The 17,540-nt window shown below is 41.4% G+C and overlaps 1 protein-coding gene across 1 annotated transcript; it reads right to left on the bottom strand.

The window, feature by feature from the left end:
* Nucleotides 1-762: 762 nt before the first annotated feature.
* Nucleotides 763-11,235, bottom strand: LOC115132135 (cytochrome c oxidase subunit 4 isoform 2, mitochondrial-like). Its single transcript, XM_029664406.2, has 5 exons — nt 11,105-11,235; nt 3,872-3,974; nt 1,361-1,525; nt 1,147-1,278; nt 763-1,028 (listed from the first exon to the last, which is right to left on the bottom strand). Exons 2-5 carry the CDS (start codon nt 3,972-3,974, stop codon nt 895-897), a joined length of 534 nt encoding a protein of 177 aa, XP_029520266.1. The 5' UTR covers nt 11,105-11,235; the 3' UTR covers nt 763-894.
* Between the last annotated feature and the right edge of the window lie 6,305 nt (nt 11,236-17,540).

The raw sequence follows: 17,540 nt of genomic DNA, 5'->3' as shown, positions 1-17,540 counted from the left end.
TGTTGTGAAATTGTTAGCTATTACTGCACTGTTGGAGCTAGAAACACAACCATTTTGCTACATACACCTGCAATAACATCTGCTAATCCTTTTATGTGACCAATAAAATGTGATTTGATTTTAGAGAAAAAACAAGGAACTCCATGGTGTATAGTCTGTTTCTATGTCTTACGATTCCAATCTAATGTCTTAGATTACATGCAGCGACCAATTTGGAACATGGAGAGGACACTGACATTTTATTTTGGTGCTTTGGGAGGGATAAGGGGAAAGGCCAGAAGACATTCATTAAGAAACTCTAAAAAATTCATGACTTGTTCCTATAGGAGAACATCCACATAAATGTTAATTTAATAGTGTCCCTTGCCTGTAGTAAAGCTGCTCAGAGCGTCCGGCCATACATGATCGTTAACTTGTTAGCCATCCATCTTCACTCCTAGACTTTTTAATAGTTTTCTACAGAAAATGCTAATATTCTCTGCAATTTTGGGACTGATTTTTAGGGAGTGAAAACAAAGGTACAAGGATTGATTTAATCTTTTTGTTGTGTTTTATACATTGAATACGGTGGACCATTTTGGAGTAGAAATTCCTTTGTTAGTGTTGAATGTGTCAGGACCACCAAGGCAATGGCACATCTCACAATACTCACTTACGGCCTAACTAGACACTACCACAGGAACACTAAAGCAGAAATTAGGTTGAGGACAAGCAGCCCATAATATTATACTGTTTTCTCAGATGGAGAGAGAAGGAAACAACCAGTTTTTAGTTATTTATTAAATAGTAAGAGAATGGATTCAGATGGCTGGATTGCTGTTATGGTGGCTGAACAGAGGCTCAAGGTGTAAAGTCGAACCATTCCTCCTTCAGGCAGTGGTCTATTCCCTTCCTTTACTTCCATTGTTTGTTCTTGTAGTCCCACTGGGCAGAGAAGCCCTCGATTGGGTTGATCCGCATATCCAGCATCCTCTGGATCTGCTTAGCCTGCCACTCCTCACCAAAGGTATGAGGTTGGGGTGGGTACACTGTGGGACACACAAGAGAAAAAGAACAGCAAGTTTAAGGACTGAACAATCGCCCATCCATGTGATAATGGCTTTAGGATGTCTATCAATTTTAGCAATCAACCATGAGAAATCTTACCATAGTGGCCCTGCCAAAAGACCACCAGACCAGTGATGCCAAAGAAGATGAACATCCCACCAATCACAGTCTTCCACTCATGGGACGGCCTCTTCATCTCAGGATAGGTGTGGTTGAACTTCAGCCTGTACACTGGGATACAGAAGGATAAATATTAAGAATAGCAGAATTAAAGGCTGTGACATGAGAAGGAATGAGAGAGGGAGTGGCTTACAGGCGATTTTCTCCTCCTTGGACAGCGCAGTCCAGGGACCCTTCTCCTTCTGTTTCAGGCTCTTATCCGTAGAATCGAGGACATCCTTCCATGGTCTGTCTGGCAGAGGGGTGTCCAGACGATCACTGTACATTGGCTGTGACATGTCCACTGAGTCGGACACCTCTACAGTACATGAATATATAGGACACGAGACAAGTCAAGTGAAGGGGAGGTTGAGGTAAAGGGAGTGGTGGTAAGGTGGGGTTTAGAGTAGAGGTCGACAGATTATGATTTTTCAACGCCGATAACGATTATTGGGGGACCGACAAAAAAACGATAACGATTAATCGGCTGATTTTTTACACATTTATTTGTAATAATGACAATTACAACAATACTGAATGAACACTTATTTTAACTTAATATAATAAATCAAAATCAATTTAGCCTCAAATAAATAATGAAACGTTCAATTTGGTTTAAATAATGCAAAAACAAAGTGTTGGAGAAGAAAGTAAAAGTGCAATATGTGCCATGTAAGAAAGCTAACGTTTAAGTTCCTTGCTCAGAACATGAGAACATATGAAAACTGGTGGTTCCTTTTAACATGAGTTTTCAATAATCCCAGGTAAGAAGTTTTAGGTTGTAGTTATTATAGGAATTATAGTACTATTTCTCTCTATACCATTTGTATTTCATTAACCTTTGACTATTGGATGTTCTTATAGGCACCTTAGTATTGCCCGTGTAACAGTATAGGTTTCGTCCCTCTCCTCTCTCCTCCCTGGGCTCGAACCAGGAACACAACGACAACAGCCACCCTCGAAGCAGTGTTACCCATGCAGAGCAAGAGAAACAACCACTCCAAGTCTCAGAGCGAGTGACGTTTGAAACACTATTAGCGCGCACCCCGCTAACTAGCTAGCCATTTCACATCGGTTACACCAGCCTCATCTCGGGAGTTGATAGGCTTGAAGTCATAAACAGCTGCTGGCAAACACACAAAAGTGCTGTTTGAATGAATGCTTACGAGCCTGCTGCTGCCTACCATCGCTCAGTCAGACTGCTTTATCAAATCATAGACTTAGTTATAACATGATAACACACAGAAATACGAGCCTTAGATCATTAATATGGTCGAATCCGGAAACTATCATCTCGAAAACAAGACGTTTATTCTTTCAGTGAAATACGGAACCGTTCCGTATTTTATCTAAGGGGTGGCATCCACAAGTCTAAATATTCCTGTTACATTGCACAACTATTCAATGTTATGTCATAATTACGTAAAATTCTGGTAAATTAGGCGGCCCAAACTGTTGCATATACACTGACTCTGCGTGCAATGAACGCAAGAGAAGTGACACAATTTCACCTGGTTAATATTGCCTGCTAACCTGGATTTCTTTTAGCTAAATATGCAGGTTTAAAAATGTATTGATTTTAAGAAAGGCATTGATGTTTATGGTTAGTACACATTGGAGCAACGATAAGCACCACAACGATTATATGCAACGCAGGACACGCTAGATAAACTAATATAATGTAATATCATCAACTATGTGTAGTTACCTAGTGATTATGATTGATTGTTTGTTTTTTATAAGATAAGTTTAATGCTAGCTAGCAACTTACCTTGGCTTACTGCATCCGCGCAACAGGCAGTCTCCTCGTGGAGTGCAATGTATTCAGGTGGTTGGACTAGTTAACTGTAAGGTTGCAAGATTGAATCCCCTGAGCTGACAAGGTAAAAATCTGTTGTTCTGCCCCTGAACAAGGCAGTTAACCCACCGTTCCTAGGCCGTCATTGAAAATAAGAATGTTGTTCTTAACTGACTTGCCTAGTTAAATAAAGATTAAATAAATGTGTAAAAAAAAAAATCGGTGTCCAAAAATACAGATTTCCGATTGTAATGGAAACTTGAAATCGGCCCTAATTAATCGGTCATTCCAATTAATCAGTCAACCTCTAGTTTAGAGGTTTATAGACCTCAGAGCATTGTCTTACGTCAGATGGTGTCACTCCTACGTGGTGCTTGTCCCTCAACAAAACCAGATCAGTGCAGACGGCCATCATGCTATCTGACGTGAGATAATGGACCTCAAGAGAAGAAGACTACACTGGGTGGTAAAGCAGGGACGGATTACGAAACAGCGACGCAAGGCACGTGCCACGGGGCCCCCATATTCCTTTTTTGGGGGAGTTCTGGCCCCACTGGAGGACTGGGGGCCTCCAGATAGCATATGATAGCTAAATGTGTAGAATTGCAGGAAATAAGCTTTAAAGCTGCAAAATTCATGACAAAATGTGGACAAATGTTGAGATGAGCTATTAAACGCCAATGAAAAAAAAACATCTGGTCCATGACAAAAAGTGTAGAATTGCAGGAAATGTCCTTTAAAATGGTAACATTTTCTCTTAGCCTCATGACAAAATGTGTAGAATAGAATTATAAAACGGTGTATTTTTTGCTCTGCACCATGGGAAAATGTGTAAATGCAATAAATGAGCTGATCAAAGAATAGTACCGTGGTGGCCATGGCTTGACATCCTTGCACCACTGCTTGTCAGTGCCACCACCGCTTGCTTGGAAAGCAAGCACCCCACACGTCCTGTTGTCAGGTGAAGCATCTGAAAGACAGGTGAGGAACAGAGACAGAACGAGATTTATCCCCCGTCAAAATATATCTCTTAACTGACCAGTAACTCTGGAGACTCTCATGGTGACTAGGTATTTTAACAATAACCCAAAACCTCCCCTCTGCACCATGACGTAAAAAAAATGGTTACTGATGAAATAGGAACTTCAAAGGCTATTTGCAAAAGCAGAGGAAGATTTGGTGTGAGTCCTCAGATCCTCAAAAAGTTATACAGCTGCACCAATGAGAGCATCACCTCCTGGTTGCATCACCTCCTGATATGGCAACTACTCTGCATCCGACTGCAAGGAGCTACAGAGGGTAGTGCGTACATCACTGGGGCCAAGCTTCCTGCCATCCAGGACCTCTATACCAGGCGGTGTCAGCGGAAGCCCCTAAAAATGTTCAAAGACTCCAGCCACCCTAGTCATATACTTTTCTCTCTGCTATGGCACGACAAGCGGTACCAGAGCGCCAAGTTTAGATCCAAAAGCTTCTACCCCAAAGCCATAAGACTGCTGAACAGGTAATCAAATGGCTACCCGGACTATTTGCATTGACCCCCCCACCCCTTTTTTACGCTGCTGCTTCTCGCTGTTTATTATCAATGCATAGTCACTTTACCCCTACCTACATGTACATATTACCTCAATTATTTCAACTGACCTATACCCCCACACATTGACTTGGTACCGGTACCCCCAGTATATAGTCCTGTTATTGTTATTTTATTGTTACTTTTTTCATTTTATTATTATTTAGTAATATATATTTTCTAAACTCTTTATTTTTCTTAACCTGCAATGTTGTTTAAAGGGCTTATAGGTAAGCATTTCACCGTAAGGTGTTGTATTCGGCGCATGTGACATAAAACGTTATTTCAAATCCATAGGCATTACAGCCAAAAAGCACAGGCTCACCTTCTTCTTCTATGGTATTATGGCGTCTGCAAACAAGCGTTAAAGGTGCATGCCGCCACCTACTGTAAGGGTGGCAAACTATAGAAAAAATAACACTGTGACACAAAAAGGGAAGGGAAGAGGAAAGGGGAAGAAAAATTGCCCTACCGACTAACCCTACACCCATTAAAACCTCACCACTATTCCACTACTTAGTCCTATCTGATACTACAGCATGCCAACAGCCTGGGAGGATGGGACACTATCGTTCAACACATCTTGTAAATCTTCTGCAGTAAAATCTTGTACACCCAAGTCATTCTCGGCAACTTTCTGTGATTTATGTTCCATTTTTGCGGTACAGCTGAAAACTAAGGCTATTAAAGCTAACAAACCAACCTTACTGAAGCACATTATTCCTATCATTCTCTATTGGCCTTGGCTTACTCACAGGGATCCTCTCACCCTGGACCCATCTTCCTCTACTACTCTCTTCACTACCTCAGCATACGACACCTTCTGCACTACCCTGATCCTGGCAACCTCAACCTGTCATTCTCTCACCAGACACGTCTGATCTCCAGGACCATGGGTACCCCTACAGTTAACACACACAACTTTTTCCACTGATACTACACATTCCTTTGTCTCATACCCTCCTGCACACTTCTCACATCTAGGAATCTCCCTCATACACACTGCTGCAACATGACTATAAGCTTGGCATTTAAAACACTGTAATTGGTTCGGGACAAAAGCTGTCATCAAAACTCAGCAGAACAGACAGTGTCTTCTCTGTTTCACCACGCTCTCCACCGGGTCTGCGTCACACCAAATGGGGGTCCCAGACACCGGGAATCTTCCATTTCAGTTCACCCTCCTCAGCACTTAATGCCACCCCTGTTATCACTACTTTCAACAGCGACCTGCTCCAGAGAGCAAAGTAATTCACAGTTCTTGTCCCTAGTCGCGTGATGCGGAGCGCCTGCTCTCTCTGGACGGCATAAACAGTTCCCAATCTCTTCTCCACCCAACCAGACACCACACATGGATCAGCCAGAAGGCAGGGGTCCACTTTCTCCAAACATGTCACTCCTTCATGACCTCCATTGCGAGGTTCGGACACAGAAGCCTTCTCCACACCTTCCTCCCTACACAATTCATCCTCACTCTCACGCAATTCACCTCCAGAGCTACTGGAATACTGCTCACCCCACTGGCACTAGACGCCACTCACCCTCGCCCCATTGTCTCCCTCGGAACTCAACTCCTGATTTATCAGGGGGTGCTGCAGCCTACTTCCCTTGGCTATGGGCTAGCCACATCTAAACTTAATGTAAACAAATGACAGAAGTTACATGCACAACTGGCTTGTTGCCTTTAAAATATATTTAATGAACTTATTTAATTTAAAATCACAAAAAGAATAGTGTTTTATTGTCTAGTGAGCTGTATGAATATTTTAAAGCCTCATTACCCTTGATTTGATAATGGACTCTTTGAGAGAGAGACCATGAAGTTGCTTGGCACCAATCTGTTATTTATGGTAGGTAGGTTTAAAGGTCTTGTCATGGTGCCGTAAGGGGCCTTGGATGAATTTAAAATCCAGGCTTTGTCTGGACACCTACAGTTAATTACACTTTAGACCCCATTTCCAGGCTTACAGTAAACTATATCAGAGGGGTATACTACGAAACAAGTTTGAGGAGTTACCAAGATAACTTTAGTCAACTCTGAGTTCAACTCGGGATAACTGACGCCACAAAAGTGGCACACCTTTTAGCCAGGTACATTTCTATGGAAACAACGCCTTCAGAACTAATTTGCTCCAGGGCAGGCTAACTCAGGGCTAACTCCATTCATCGTGAATGAAGTGCCTGAGCCGCAAGTTGAGGACCAATGAAATCATATTCCCTCGTTCTCGTGAAGATTGCATCATCATCCCCTTCATTTGCGTATTTGTTTTATTATATACAGTTGAAGTCGTAAGTTTACATACACCTTAGCCAAATACATTTAAACTCAGTTTCACAATTCCTGACATTTAATCCTAGTAAAGATTCCCTGTCTTAGGTCAGTTAGGATCACCACTTCATTTTAAGAATGTGAAATGTCAGAATAATAGTAGAGAGAATGATTTATATCAGCTTTTATTTCTTTCATCACATTCCCAGTGGGTCAGAAGTTTACATACACTCAATTAGTATTTGGTAGCATTGCCTGTAAATTGTATAACTTGGGTCAAACATTTCAGGTAGCCTTCCACAAGCTTCCCACAATAAGTTGAGTGAACTTTGGCCCATTCCTCCTGACAGAGCTGGTGTAACTGAATCAGGTTTGTAGGCCTCCTTGCTCGCACATGCTTTTTCAGTTCTGCCCACAAATTTTCTATAGGCTTGAGGTCAGGGCTTTGTGATGGCCACTCCAATACCTTGACTTTGTTGTCCTTAAGCCATTTTGCCACAACTTTGGAAGTATGCTTGGGGTCATTGTCTATTTGGAAGACCCATTGCGACCAAGCTTTATGTCTTGAGATGTTGCTTCAATACACCCACATAATTTTCCAGCCTCATGATGACATCTATTTTGTGAAGTGCACCAGTCCCTCCTGCAGCAAAGCACCCCCACAACACGATGCTGCCACCCCCGTGCTTCACGGTTGGGATGGTGTTCTTCGGCTTGCAAGCCTCCCCCTTTTTCCTCCAAACATAACGATGGTCATTATGGCAAAACGGTTCTATTTTTGTTTCATCAGACCAGAGGATCTTTGTCCCCATGTGCATTTGCAAACCTTAGTCTGGCTTTTTTTATGGCGGTTTTGGAGCAGTGGCTTCTTCCTTGCTGAGCGGCTTTTCAGGTTACTTCGATATAGGACTCGTTTTACTGTGAATATAGATACTTTTATACCTGTTTCCTCCAGCAAGGTCCTTTGCTGTTCTGGGATTGATTTGCACTTTTCGCACAAAAGTATGTTCATCTCTAGGAGACAGAACACGTCTCCTTACTGAGCGGTATGACGGCTGCGTGGTCCCATGGTGTTTATACTTGCGTACTATTGTTTGTACAGATGAACGTGGTACTTTCAGGCGTTTGGAAATTGCTCCCAAGGATGAACCAGACTTGTGGAGGTCTACAATTTTTTTTTGAGGTCTTGGCTGATTTCTTTTGATTTTCCCATGATGTCAAGCAAAGAGGCACTGAGTTGAAAGTAGGCCTTGAAATACATCCACAGGTACACCTCCAATTCACTCAAATTATGTAAATTAGCCTATCAGAAGCTTCTAAAGCCATGATATAATTTTCTGGAATTTTCCAAGCTGTTTGAAGGCACAGTCAACTTCTGACCCACTGGAATAAAGATACAGTGAATTATGAGTGAAATAATCTGTAAACAATTTCTTCATCTGTATATATACCTATCACATTGCACATTTAGTAATGACAGAATGCATTTTAAACTTCATGCACAGTAAAACATTTGTAATAAAATTATTTTATCATAAGAGTGGGGGGAAAAAATGTTATTGTGTATTAACCTCTACGGAATCGGTGTCCCTAAACCGTGATATTTGTTGCGCAATATGCAATAATTTGACTAGAATGACGTTGTAAACAACAGCCAACTTTCCGGGACATAGACATGTCTTATATGGGCAGAAAGCTTAAATTATTGTTAATCTAACAGTGTCCAATTTACAGCAACTATTACAGCAAAAAAATACCATGACATTGTTTGAGGATAGTGCACACCAACCATTTTTATCAAGGCAACTGGTTTGATACATTCACCTCTGAAGGTAAACAATGTACTTACATTCAGTAATCTTGCTCTGATTTGTCATCATGAGGGTCCCAGAAATAAAATGTAGCATAGTTTTGTTTGATAAAATCAATTTTTAGGAACTGGGTTCTACAGTTTCACCCCACTGCTGTCTCTGGCTCCACACCCACCCCGCCCGGCCATCTAGATGTGTGAAGGTTAGTGTATTTTCTGTAGGGAAGCTAATGGTCCATCATAAATGACATTCCTGGGAGTGTGTAAACGTAATTGTTTTATTACCATAGCATTTTTGTATATTCTCTATAGTTATGTACTTGAAAATGTATAAATTGACCAATTCGGCACATTTGGGCAAACTCCTGGCAGGCTTGACACAAATATTGTGTAGTGATGTAATTCTTTACTGGATCAGTCTGCACACTTTGCACACACACTGCTGCAATCTTGTGGACAACATCTAAATTACAACTTGAATCCTATCTCAATGTATGGCCTTTCTCTTGTATTTGAGACTATGGAACGAAACATTTTTTTAAAAACATTTTTTAACTGATGTTTTTTGGTTTGTATTGTCTTTTACCAGATCTAATGTGTTATATTCTCCTACATTAATTTCACATTTCCACAAACTTCAAAGTGTTTCCTTTCAAATGGTATCAAGAATATGCATATGCTTGTTTCAGGTCTTGAGCTACTGGCTGTTAGATTTGGGTATGTCATTGAAGGCGGAAATTGAAAAAAGGATCCGATCCCTAAGAGCACATCAAAGAAGGCATTAACGATATGTAATAAAAGAAAGACAGCACTTCTGAAAGCCTATTTCACACCACAGCTTGATGAATTTGCAAGATAACTTTTCTTTCATTTAGATTTCAACACAAATTAAAATGTGGCTCTGACTCGCCCGTGGATTGATGTTTCAGCATTGTCTCAATGAAGAGTTTGGCATTTGACTAGCCATGTGTGACATGTACATGCGGTTACAAGACTGTTAGAGTTAAGCCTTTCACAGGCTTCCCAGTCAAAACAGTTTTTCTTGAGGCAAGTCAAAATTCGGTAGCTGAAGTCTAGGCCCCTTCGTCAGTGATTGGTCAACAGTACTACTTCTATTAGGAGTGGGAACTATGGATGGGATTCTTCAATTAAGTGTTTCTTGTCATTTAACAAGACAACTAGTTTTCATGCACTTTTTCTCACTTGAGTAATACTGCAACAAACAATAAGTTAGATGTAAAATTGCGTGACTAAGACCTCCTAGGCAAAAAGAACGTTACAATTTATTTCAGATTTAGATTCATTCTGGCTATGTTGTTGCTACAGCGTCTCAAGAGTGTTTTTCAAGCAAAGTTCTTTGAGTATGCTTGACTTTCACCTAGCTGAGTTCTGCCAGGAGCAAACCAAACTTAGTATGTGGGCATCTTTTGCGGCAAGCGGACGAGCGGATTAAGCCTGAGCTGGAATGTGAAGCTAACTGAAGCTAACTAGCTTTAGAACACCCTGTGTAGACCTGGCTTTCATCATAGTATACCCCTAAGCTAATTTGTTTGTATTGCAGAGTCTAATATGGTCTCTCTATCTCTCTCAGATTCAGATAAGCTCTATTAGCATGAATGGCAAGGTGACTGTTGCTCACTCTCTCTCTCGCTCCTTCTCCCTCTCTCTCCCTCTCCCTCCCTCTCACACACACACACACACACACACACACACACACACACACACACACACACACACACACACACACACACACACACACACACACACACACACACACACACATACTGAAGCCAATAAAAATGGTGGAAACTGGCAGTTGGTCAACATCAGCAACCATGTCGCCACGTCCTTAATGACCTCCACACACAGTTTGGTGGACTGTCAAACAGACACATCCATTACATTACCCACTTTATGAGACCTTTATGCAAAAGAGTTTTACATAACTTTTGAGTGTTGTTCTCTATAAAATGCACAAAGAAACTATCTTGTGCAGACATATTATCAGTGTGTACAGTGTGAATTGATGTCCAAATATGGAGTTGTGTCTGTCTTCTGTTGTGGAGATGTTTACAAATTTAACTTGTGGAGTCTTGAGTTGACACATATGCCCCAATGCCCGAATGCATCATCTCAAAAGGCATTGAGAGAGATGACAATTATTTGTTACCAAATACAGCACTGCATGCTATTAACACAATCCCTTTCACTTTCCCTCCCACAACAGCCTGAGTTGGTATGTTACCAAGGATCATGCCTGTCGCGCATTTGAAAACATTTTTGTATTCTAGAAGTCTGTCTGCAGAATCTGTGTTAGAGTTGACTTAACTCTGCATGCCCGTTCCTGACCCAAGTAAAGGGTCTAAATGACCGCCCCACCCGCCCCTACCTGACCCAAATAGCCAGTCCTGTTAGACCCCAGAAGTTCGGAAGCCTTCAGCTACTCACAGTTGTCCTGAGAGGGGACCTTTAGGAAAAAAAGACGGACAAATAAGAGCAGCCCCTCTTCACTTTGCTCTGGCACACTGTCACTGTGTCTCACCCTTGGATCTTATCGCCAACAAACAATCACACTGACCAGGAAAGGCGGGTGAGAGAAGGGGAGGGATAGAGGCGGGGAGGAGGCGGGTGAGAGTTTAGACCTAGAGAGACTAAACTAGTGCAAGTAAACAATCTGAGAAAGCATGTGATGCTACTGGCAGACTGGACCAGGACTAGGGTTGCACTGTAAAACATATTTCACATACCCTATATTTGAGGCTCCTGAAAACTCTCTTTAATAATCTTCTCCTTTCCACCTTCACAGAAAACTCCACAGTGACAGAAAGAGGGAGCCATTGGAATGCAGACAGGTCAACTTTGGGTCAGTTTATACAAGGAGGGATCTTAATGAAGAGTTGCTTTCACAGTGAAGAGTAAAACATCCCTAGAGAGAGTGAGATACAGAGTGGCCATGCGAAAGGCTGAAATAGTGTGGCCAAGAGAGAGTGAGAAAATGCGAACCGTCAAAGTTTGTGATAAGGGAAAGACGAGGGACGACATTGGATCAAGTTCAGGCCTGATTTAGGTTTAGCCATGCAGGACCTGGGCCAGTATTACCCCTGGCAGTTGTTTGGCTGCTAGTATGTGATTCACAGGAGGGCAACCAATGGTTGAGGGCGCTGAGGGGAAAGGAGGGGAGTGGCAAGAGGGGTGAGTTAAGGACAGGCTGGCTGCACAGTACTGTATGCTGTTGCTGTTCAGCCAGCAACCATAAACAGCAGCTGTTCAAGTATTTTTTTGGTCAAGGTCAATGTTACAGCAACCATACCATCTTTGGCAGTACAATTTACTTTGCTCTTTTAGCAGAACAATGTAAACTAATGACAAAAATACTAGTCAAAATATAGTCAGATTCTTGAAATAATAATACAATCTATAATAGAAACTGGGTGGTTTGAGCCCTGAATGCTGATGTGCTGACAGCCATGGTATATCAGACCGTATACCATGGGTATGACAAACATTTATTTTTTACTGTTCTTATTATGTTGGTAACCAGTTTATAATAGCAATAAGGCACCTCGGGTGTTTGTGGTATATGGCCAATATACCACGGCAAAGAGCTGTATTAGGCACTCTGCGTTGCGTCGCGCTAAGGAGAGCCCTTAGCCGTGTTATTTCTACCATATACCACAACCCCTTGGGCCTTATTGCTTAATTAACTCAGAGCCCATCAACGCAGAGCCGGCCAATGAGATTCAGATAGTCTGTAAAACTGTGACTGTCCTCAGATTCACTGATAAACAGTGTTTTTGCTGGTACATTACATAACCCTCAGAGTTCACCTTACCTCTGGAGCACAAGCAACCAGTGTCAGCTTAATTGGGGAGGACAGGCTCATAGTAATGGCTGGAGCAAAATAAATGGAACGATATCGAACACGTCAAATACGCTGCGTGATACTATTCCATTCACTCCGTTCCAGTCAATATTATGAACCTTCCTCCCCTCAACAGCCTCCTGTGCTCTGGAGTAACCCTCTCACTGTTTGTCTCATATGTTGATGGTTTGTATTATGTAACTACACTCAATCTGCTTGCTGATCTTTCACTAGCGCTGGACACGTTTTGCTTTTACTGCAATGGTAGACGGAAATGAAGATGCAGTCGATGTGATGTGTACATGCTTTCATGTGCTTCAACTTATAGTTCATGATTATTCACTAACAGGAGTGTGCTGCAGACCAATGGTTGTTAGAAATACAAAATGGATAAATAGTGAAAAAGTTCAGCCTTAAGCCTTAAGTCTTCATGCTAGTTATTATACTTCTCAATGGTACCGGAATTTAATTGTGGTTACTACATTTAGACACAAGATGGCAGCATGAATGTATCCTTAGAATCAACAGTATTGCCAGAGATTATTGGTGTAGCATTGTTGGCTATGCCGAATATAGATACATTTAATCTGTTGGCATTGTATTAACTTGTCTATCAGGAGGCTGTCAGAGACCAAAAACATGTACTCGCAGAGCTCTAGTCCTGGACACAAAGATAAGGCTACTGGGATTTGTTTTTTCATGGATTTGGTGGATAAACTGAGGCTGTCCCATGAGTTATTAGGAATAAGTCAGAATGTTGTTTTTCTAAATGGGAAGTGGATGATCAGTTTTATATTTTGACCAGTGGTGAAACACAGGAGCCTTATTGGATATAACAAGGTGTGTGACAGGCCTGATCCTGTCTACTATACAGCGCCTTCAAAAAGTATTCACACCCCTTTACATTTTCCACATTTTGTAGTGTGACAGACTGCTTTTAAAATGGATTAAATGTAGATTTGTTTTGTCACTGGCGTATGCAATATCCCATAATGTCAAAGTGGAATTATGTGTTTTCTACATTTTTACAAATGAATTACAAATTAGAAGCTGAAATGTCTTGAGTCAATAAGTATTTGACGCCTTTGTTATTGCAAGTAAAAATGTGCTTAACAAGTCACATAATAAGTTGCAAAGACTCACTCTGTGTGCACTAATAGTGTTTAACATGATTTTTAAAAGACTACTTACAGTTGAAGTCGGAAGTTTACATACACTTAGGTTGGAGACATTAAAACTTCTTTTTCAACCACTCCACAAATTTCTTGTTAAGAAACTCTAGTTTTGGCAGATCTACTTTGTGCATGACACAGATGATTTCACTTATAATTCACTATATCACCATTCCAGTGGGTCAGAGGTTTACATACACTAAGTTGACTGTGCCTTTAAACAGCTTGGGAAATTCCATAAAATGATGTCATGGCTTTAGAGGCTTCTGATAGGCTAATTGACATCATTTGAGTCAATTGGAAGTGTACCTGTGGATGTATTTCAAGGCCTACCTTCAAACTCAGTGGCTCTTTGCTTGACATCATGGGAAAATCAAAAGAAATCAGCCAAGACCTCAGAGCAATTTCCATACGCCTGAAGGTACCACGTTCATCTGTACAAACAATAGTATGCAAGTATAAACACCATTGGACCACGCAGCCGTCATACCGCTCAGGAAGGAGACGCGTTCTGTCTCCTAGAGATGAACGTACTTTGGTGCGAAAAGTGCAAATCAATCCCAGAACAACAGCAAAGGACCTTGTGAAGATGCTGAAGGAAACAGGTAGAAAAGTATCAATGTCCACAGTAAAACGAGTCCTATATCGACATAACCTGATAGGCCGCTAAGCAAGGAAGAAGCCACTGCTCCAAAACCGCTCTAAAATAGCCAGACTACGGTTTGCAACTGCACATGGGGACAAAGATCAAACTTTTTGGAGAAATGTCCTCTGGTCTGATAAAACAAAAAATAGAACTGTTTGGCCATAATGACCATCGTTATGTTTGGAGGGAAAAGGGGGAGGCTTGCAAGCCAAAGAACACCATCCCAACCTTGAATCACGGGGTGGCAGCATCATTCTGTGGGGGTGCTTTGCTGCAGGAGGGACTGGTGCACTTCACAAAAGGAATGAAAATTATGATGAAGGACAATGATGTGGATATATTGAAGCCACATCTCAAGACATCAGTCAGGAAGTTAACGCTTGGTCACAAATGGGTCTACAAATGGACAATGACCCCAAGCATACTTCCAAAGTTGTGGCAAAATGGCTTAAGGACAACAAAGTCAAGGTATTGGAGTGGCCATCACAAAGCCCTGACCTCAATCCCATAGAACATTTGTGGGCAGAACTGAAAAAGTGTGTGCGAGCAAGGAGGCCTACAAACCTGACTCGGTTACCCCAGCTCTGTCAGGAGGAATGGGCCAGAATTCACCCAACTTATTGTGGGAAGCTTGTGGAAGGCTACCCGAAAGGTCCTAACTGACCTAAGACAGGGATTTGTTCTAGGATTAAATGTCAGTAAATGTGAAAAACTGAGTTTAAATGTATTTGGCTAAGGTGTATGCAAACTTCTGACTTCAACTGTATCTCTGTACCCCCCACACACCCCTCAGTCAGGCAGGGAATTTCAAACACAGATTCAACCACAAAGACCAGAGAGGTTTTCCAATGCCTCGTGAGAAGGGCACCTATTGGTAGATGGGGGACCGGGGCATCTTTGTGCATGGTGAAGTTTTTAATTACACTTTGGATGGTGTATCAATACACCCAGTCTATAAAAATATACAGGCATCCTTTCTAACAGTTGCCAGAGAGGAAGGAAACCGCTCAGAGATTTCACCATGAGGCCAATGGTGACGTTAAAACAGTTACAGAGTTTAATGGCTGTGATAGGAGAAAACTGAGAATGGATCAACAACATTGCAGTTATTCCACAATACTAACCTAAGTAAAAAGAAGGAAGCTTGTACAGAATAAAAATATTACAAAAACATTCATCCTGTTTGCAACAAGGCACTAAATTTAAACTGGAAATCCAGTGCAATACATTACTAAGTACCACTCTCTATATTTTCAAATGTGGTGGCTGCATCATGTTATGGGCATGCTTGTAATCGTTAAGGACTGAGGAGTTTTTCAGGATAAAAAATAAACGGAATGGAGCTAAGCAAAGGCAAAATCCTAGAGGAAAACCTGGTTCAGTCTGCTTTCCACAAGAAACTGGGAGATGAATTCACCTTTTAGCAGGACAATAACCTAAAACACAAGACCAAATCTACATTGGAGTTGCTTACCAAGAAGGCAGTGAATGTTCCGAGTTACAGTTTCGACTTAAATCCACTTGGAAATCTATGACAAGACCTGAAAATGGTTGTCTAGCAATGATCAACAACCAATTTGAAAGACCTTGGATGAAAATGTTGCACAATCCGGGTGTGGAAAGCTCTTAGAGATTTACCTAGAAAGACTCACAGCTGTAATCACTGCCAAGGTTATTCTTACAAAGTATTGACTCAGGGGTGTAAATACTTATGTAAATTAGTTATTTATGTATTTAATTTTCAATACATTTGCAAAAACGTTGAAAACATGTTTTCACTCTGTCATTATGGGGTATTGTGTGTAGATGGGTGAGAGACAAACAAATCCATTTAATCCATTTTGAGTTCAGGCTGTAACACAACAAAATGTGGAATAAGTCAAGGGGTGTGAATACTTTCTGAAGATGGTAGATGGTTAGATGGTTTACTGGTGTCTCTGTCTCAGTCTCACATGGAGGGTTAAACTTTGAGCTAAAAACCCACTTGAGTTTTCTTTTTAGAATAGATATTTTAGGTATACACTCGCACACAACTCATCATAGTCACATGCTCACACGTGTTCATAAATCATCTCTTGTTCTATGGTACAGGATGTGAATGTGGTGATAGTAGAGGTGAGGGTTTTGGGCTTTTCTTTATGACATGTATGTTACGTTGGCTATTGATATTAACAACAGCTGCGAGGACAAAACAGAGGCCTGACATCAACGTCGCAGGCCATGGACCCCCACTAACACACACACACACATGCATGCACGCATGCGGCACGTGTCCCCCTGATTCATTCATGGAAAATAAGCATAAACCGTGACGGTGCACACATCCACCCCACCCCCCATTCGATTCCCCTATTGTCCATCCCCCACCCCCCTTTTGTGACCTCCTGCCTCTCACTGCCTCCCCCATTAGAATTGTAGATTTGAGCGTTTCTCTCTCCAGAGGAAACACGGATGCCATTCTGCATTTTTTTCTCTTTGTTCACGTTTCTCTTGTCTCTTTTTATAACAATAAAAAAGCAGAAATGAAGATTGAAGGAGGAATTAGCCCCTGACTGTCAGTTTGAAGTCAATCTGGCACACAAGCAAACGACAGACGCCACGCTTGCTATCCCCCCTAAAGGCACATCCCTTAACCGCACTCACTACAACATCCATCTGATGTGAAGAGATGATACATATTCAACCCACTGGTTCCTGATACTTATGTCTCTGCGGAGTGACTGCTGCTCTAAGGGCAACGCTCTAAGTTCTCCATTATCTATGAAATGTCCTTATTCATTAAAAATACTGCTTTTATTTTATTTACCCTGCTTACAGGATTTGGTTTCTGTGGCAACTTCCAGTTTTATAGAATGAATACCGATACTAAAAATGTGGAGTATCTGTGTACATCAGGAAATTGTCAACACCAACCTAGCCATGTGTTAATGACTTCCTCTATTTCCAGTACTTTATAAAATAAGTCACAATTTATCATCACACATTCTGTGATGTACACTGAATCTAGCATGCACCAAATTACCAGAGGTTATTTGTTATCTGCATGCAGGAGAAGGTGATGGAAAACACTGTAAGCAGCATCCCAGAGACGGAGAATACATCATGGGTCTAGTGTTATAGATTTTCTTCCACACATCTGTGTGGTCTGCCTCAGTCATCCATGAGATTTCATCAGACTATACAGTACATTATCTGCCATATTCT

The sequence above is a fragment of the Oncorhynchus nerka genome, linkage group LG7 (genome assembly GCF_034236695.1).
Source record: "Oncorhynchus nerka isolate Pitt River linkage group LG7, Oner_Uvic_2.0, whole genome shotgun sequence".
NCBI classification, from domain to species: domain Eukaryota; kingdom Metazoa; phylum Chordata; class Actinopteri; order Salmoniformes; family Salmonidae; genus Oncorhynchus; species Oncorhynchus nerka.
The sequence above is the reverse complement of the archived record's forward strand: the minus strand, read 5'-3'. Positions and strand labels throughout refer to the sequence as shown.

Excerpts from the sequence above, each read along its gene's own strand:
- LOC115132135 (XM_029664406.2), bottom strand. The coding sequence starts at position 3,974 with ATGCTTCACCTGACAACAGGACGTGTGGGGTGCTTGCTTTCCAAGCAA. Across the intron at positions 1,279-1,360 it reads CAAGGAGGAGAAAATCGCCT|TGTACAGGCTGAAGTTCAAC; the intron begins GTAAGCCACTCC and ends TCTGTATCCCAG. Across the intron at positions 1,029-1,146 it reads CTTTTGGCAGGGCCACTATG|TGTACCCACCCCAACCTCAT; the intron begins GTAAGATTTCTC and ends TGTGTCCCACAG.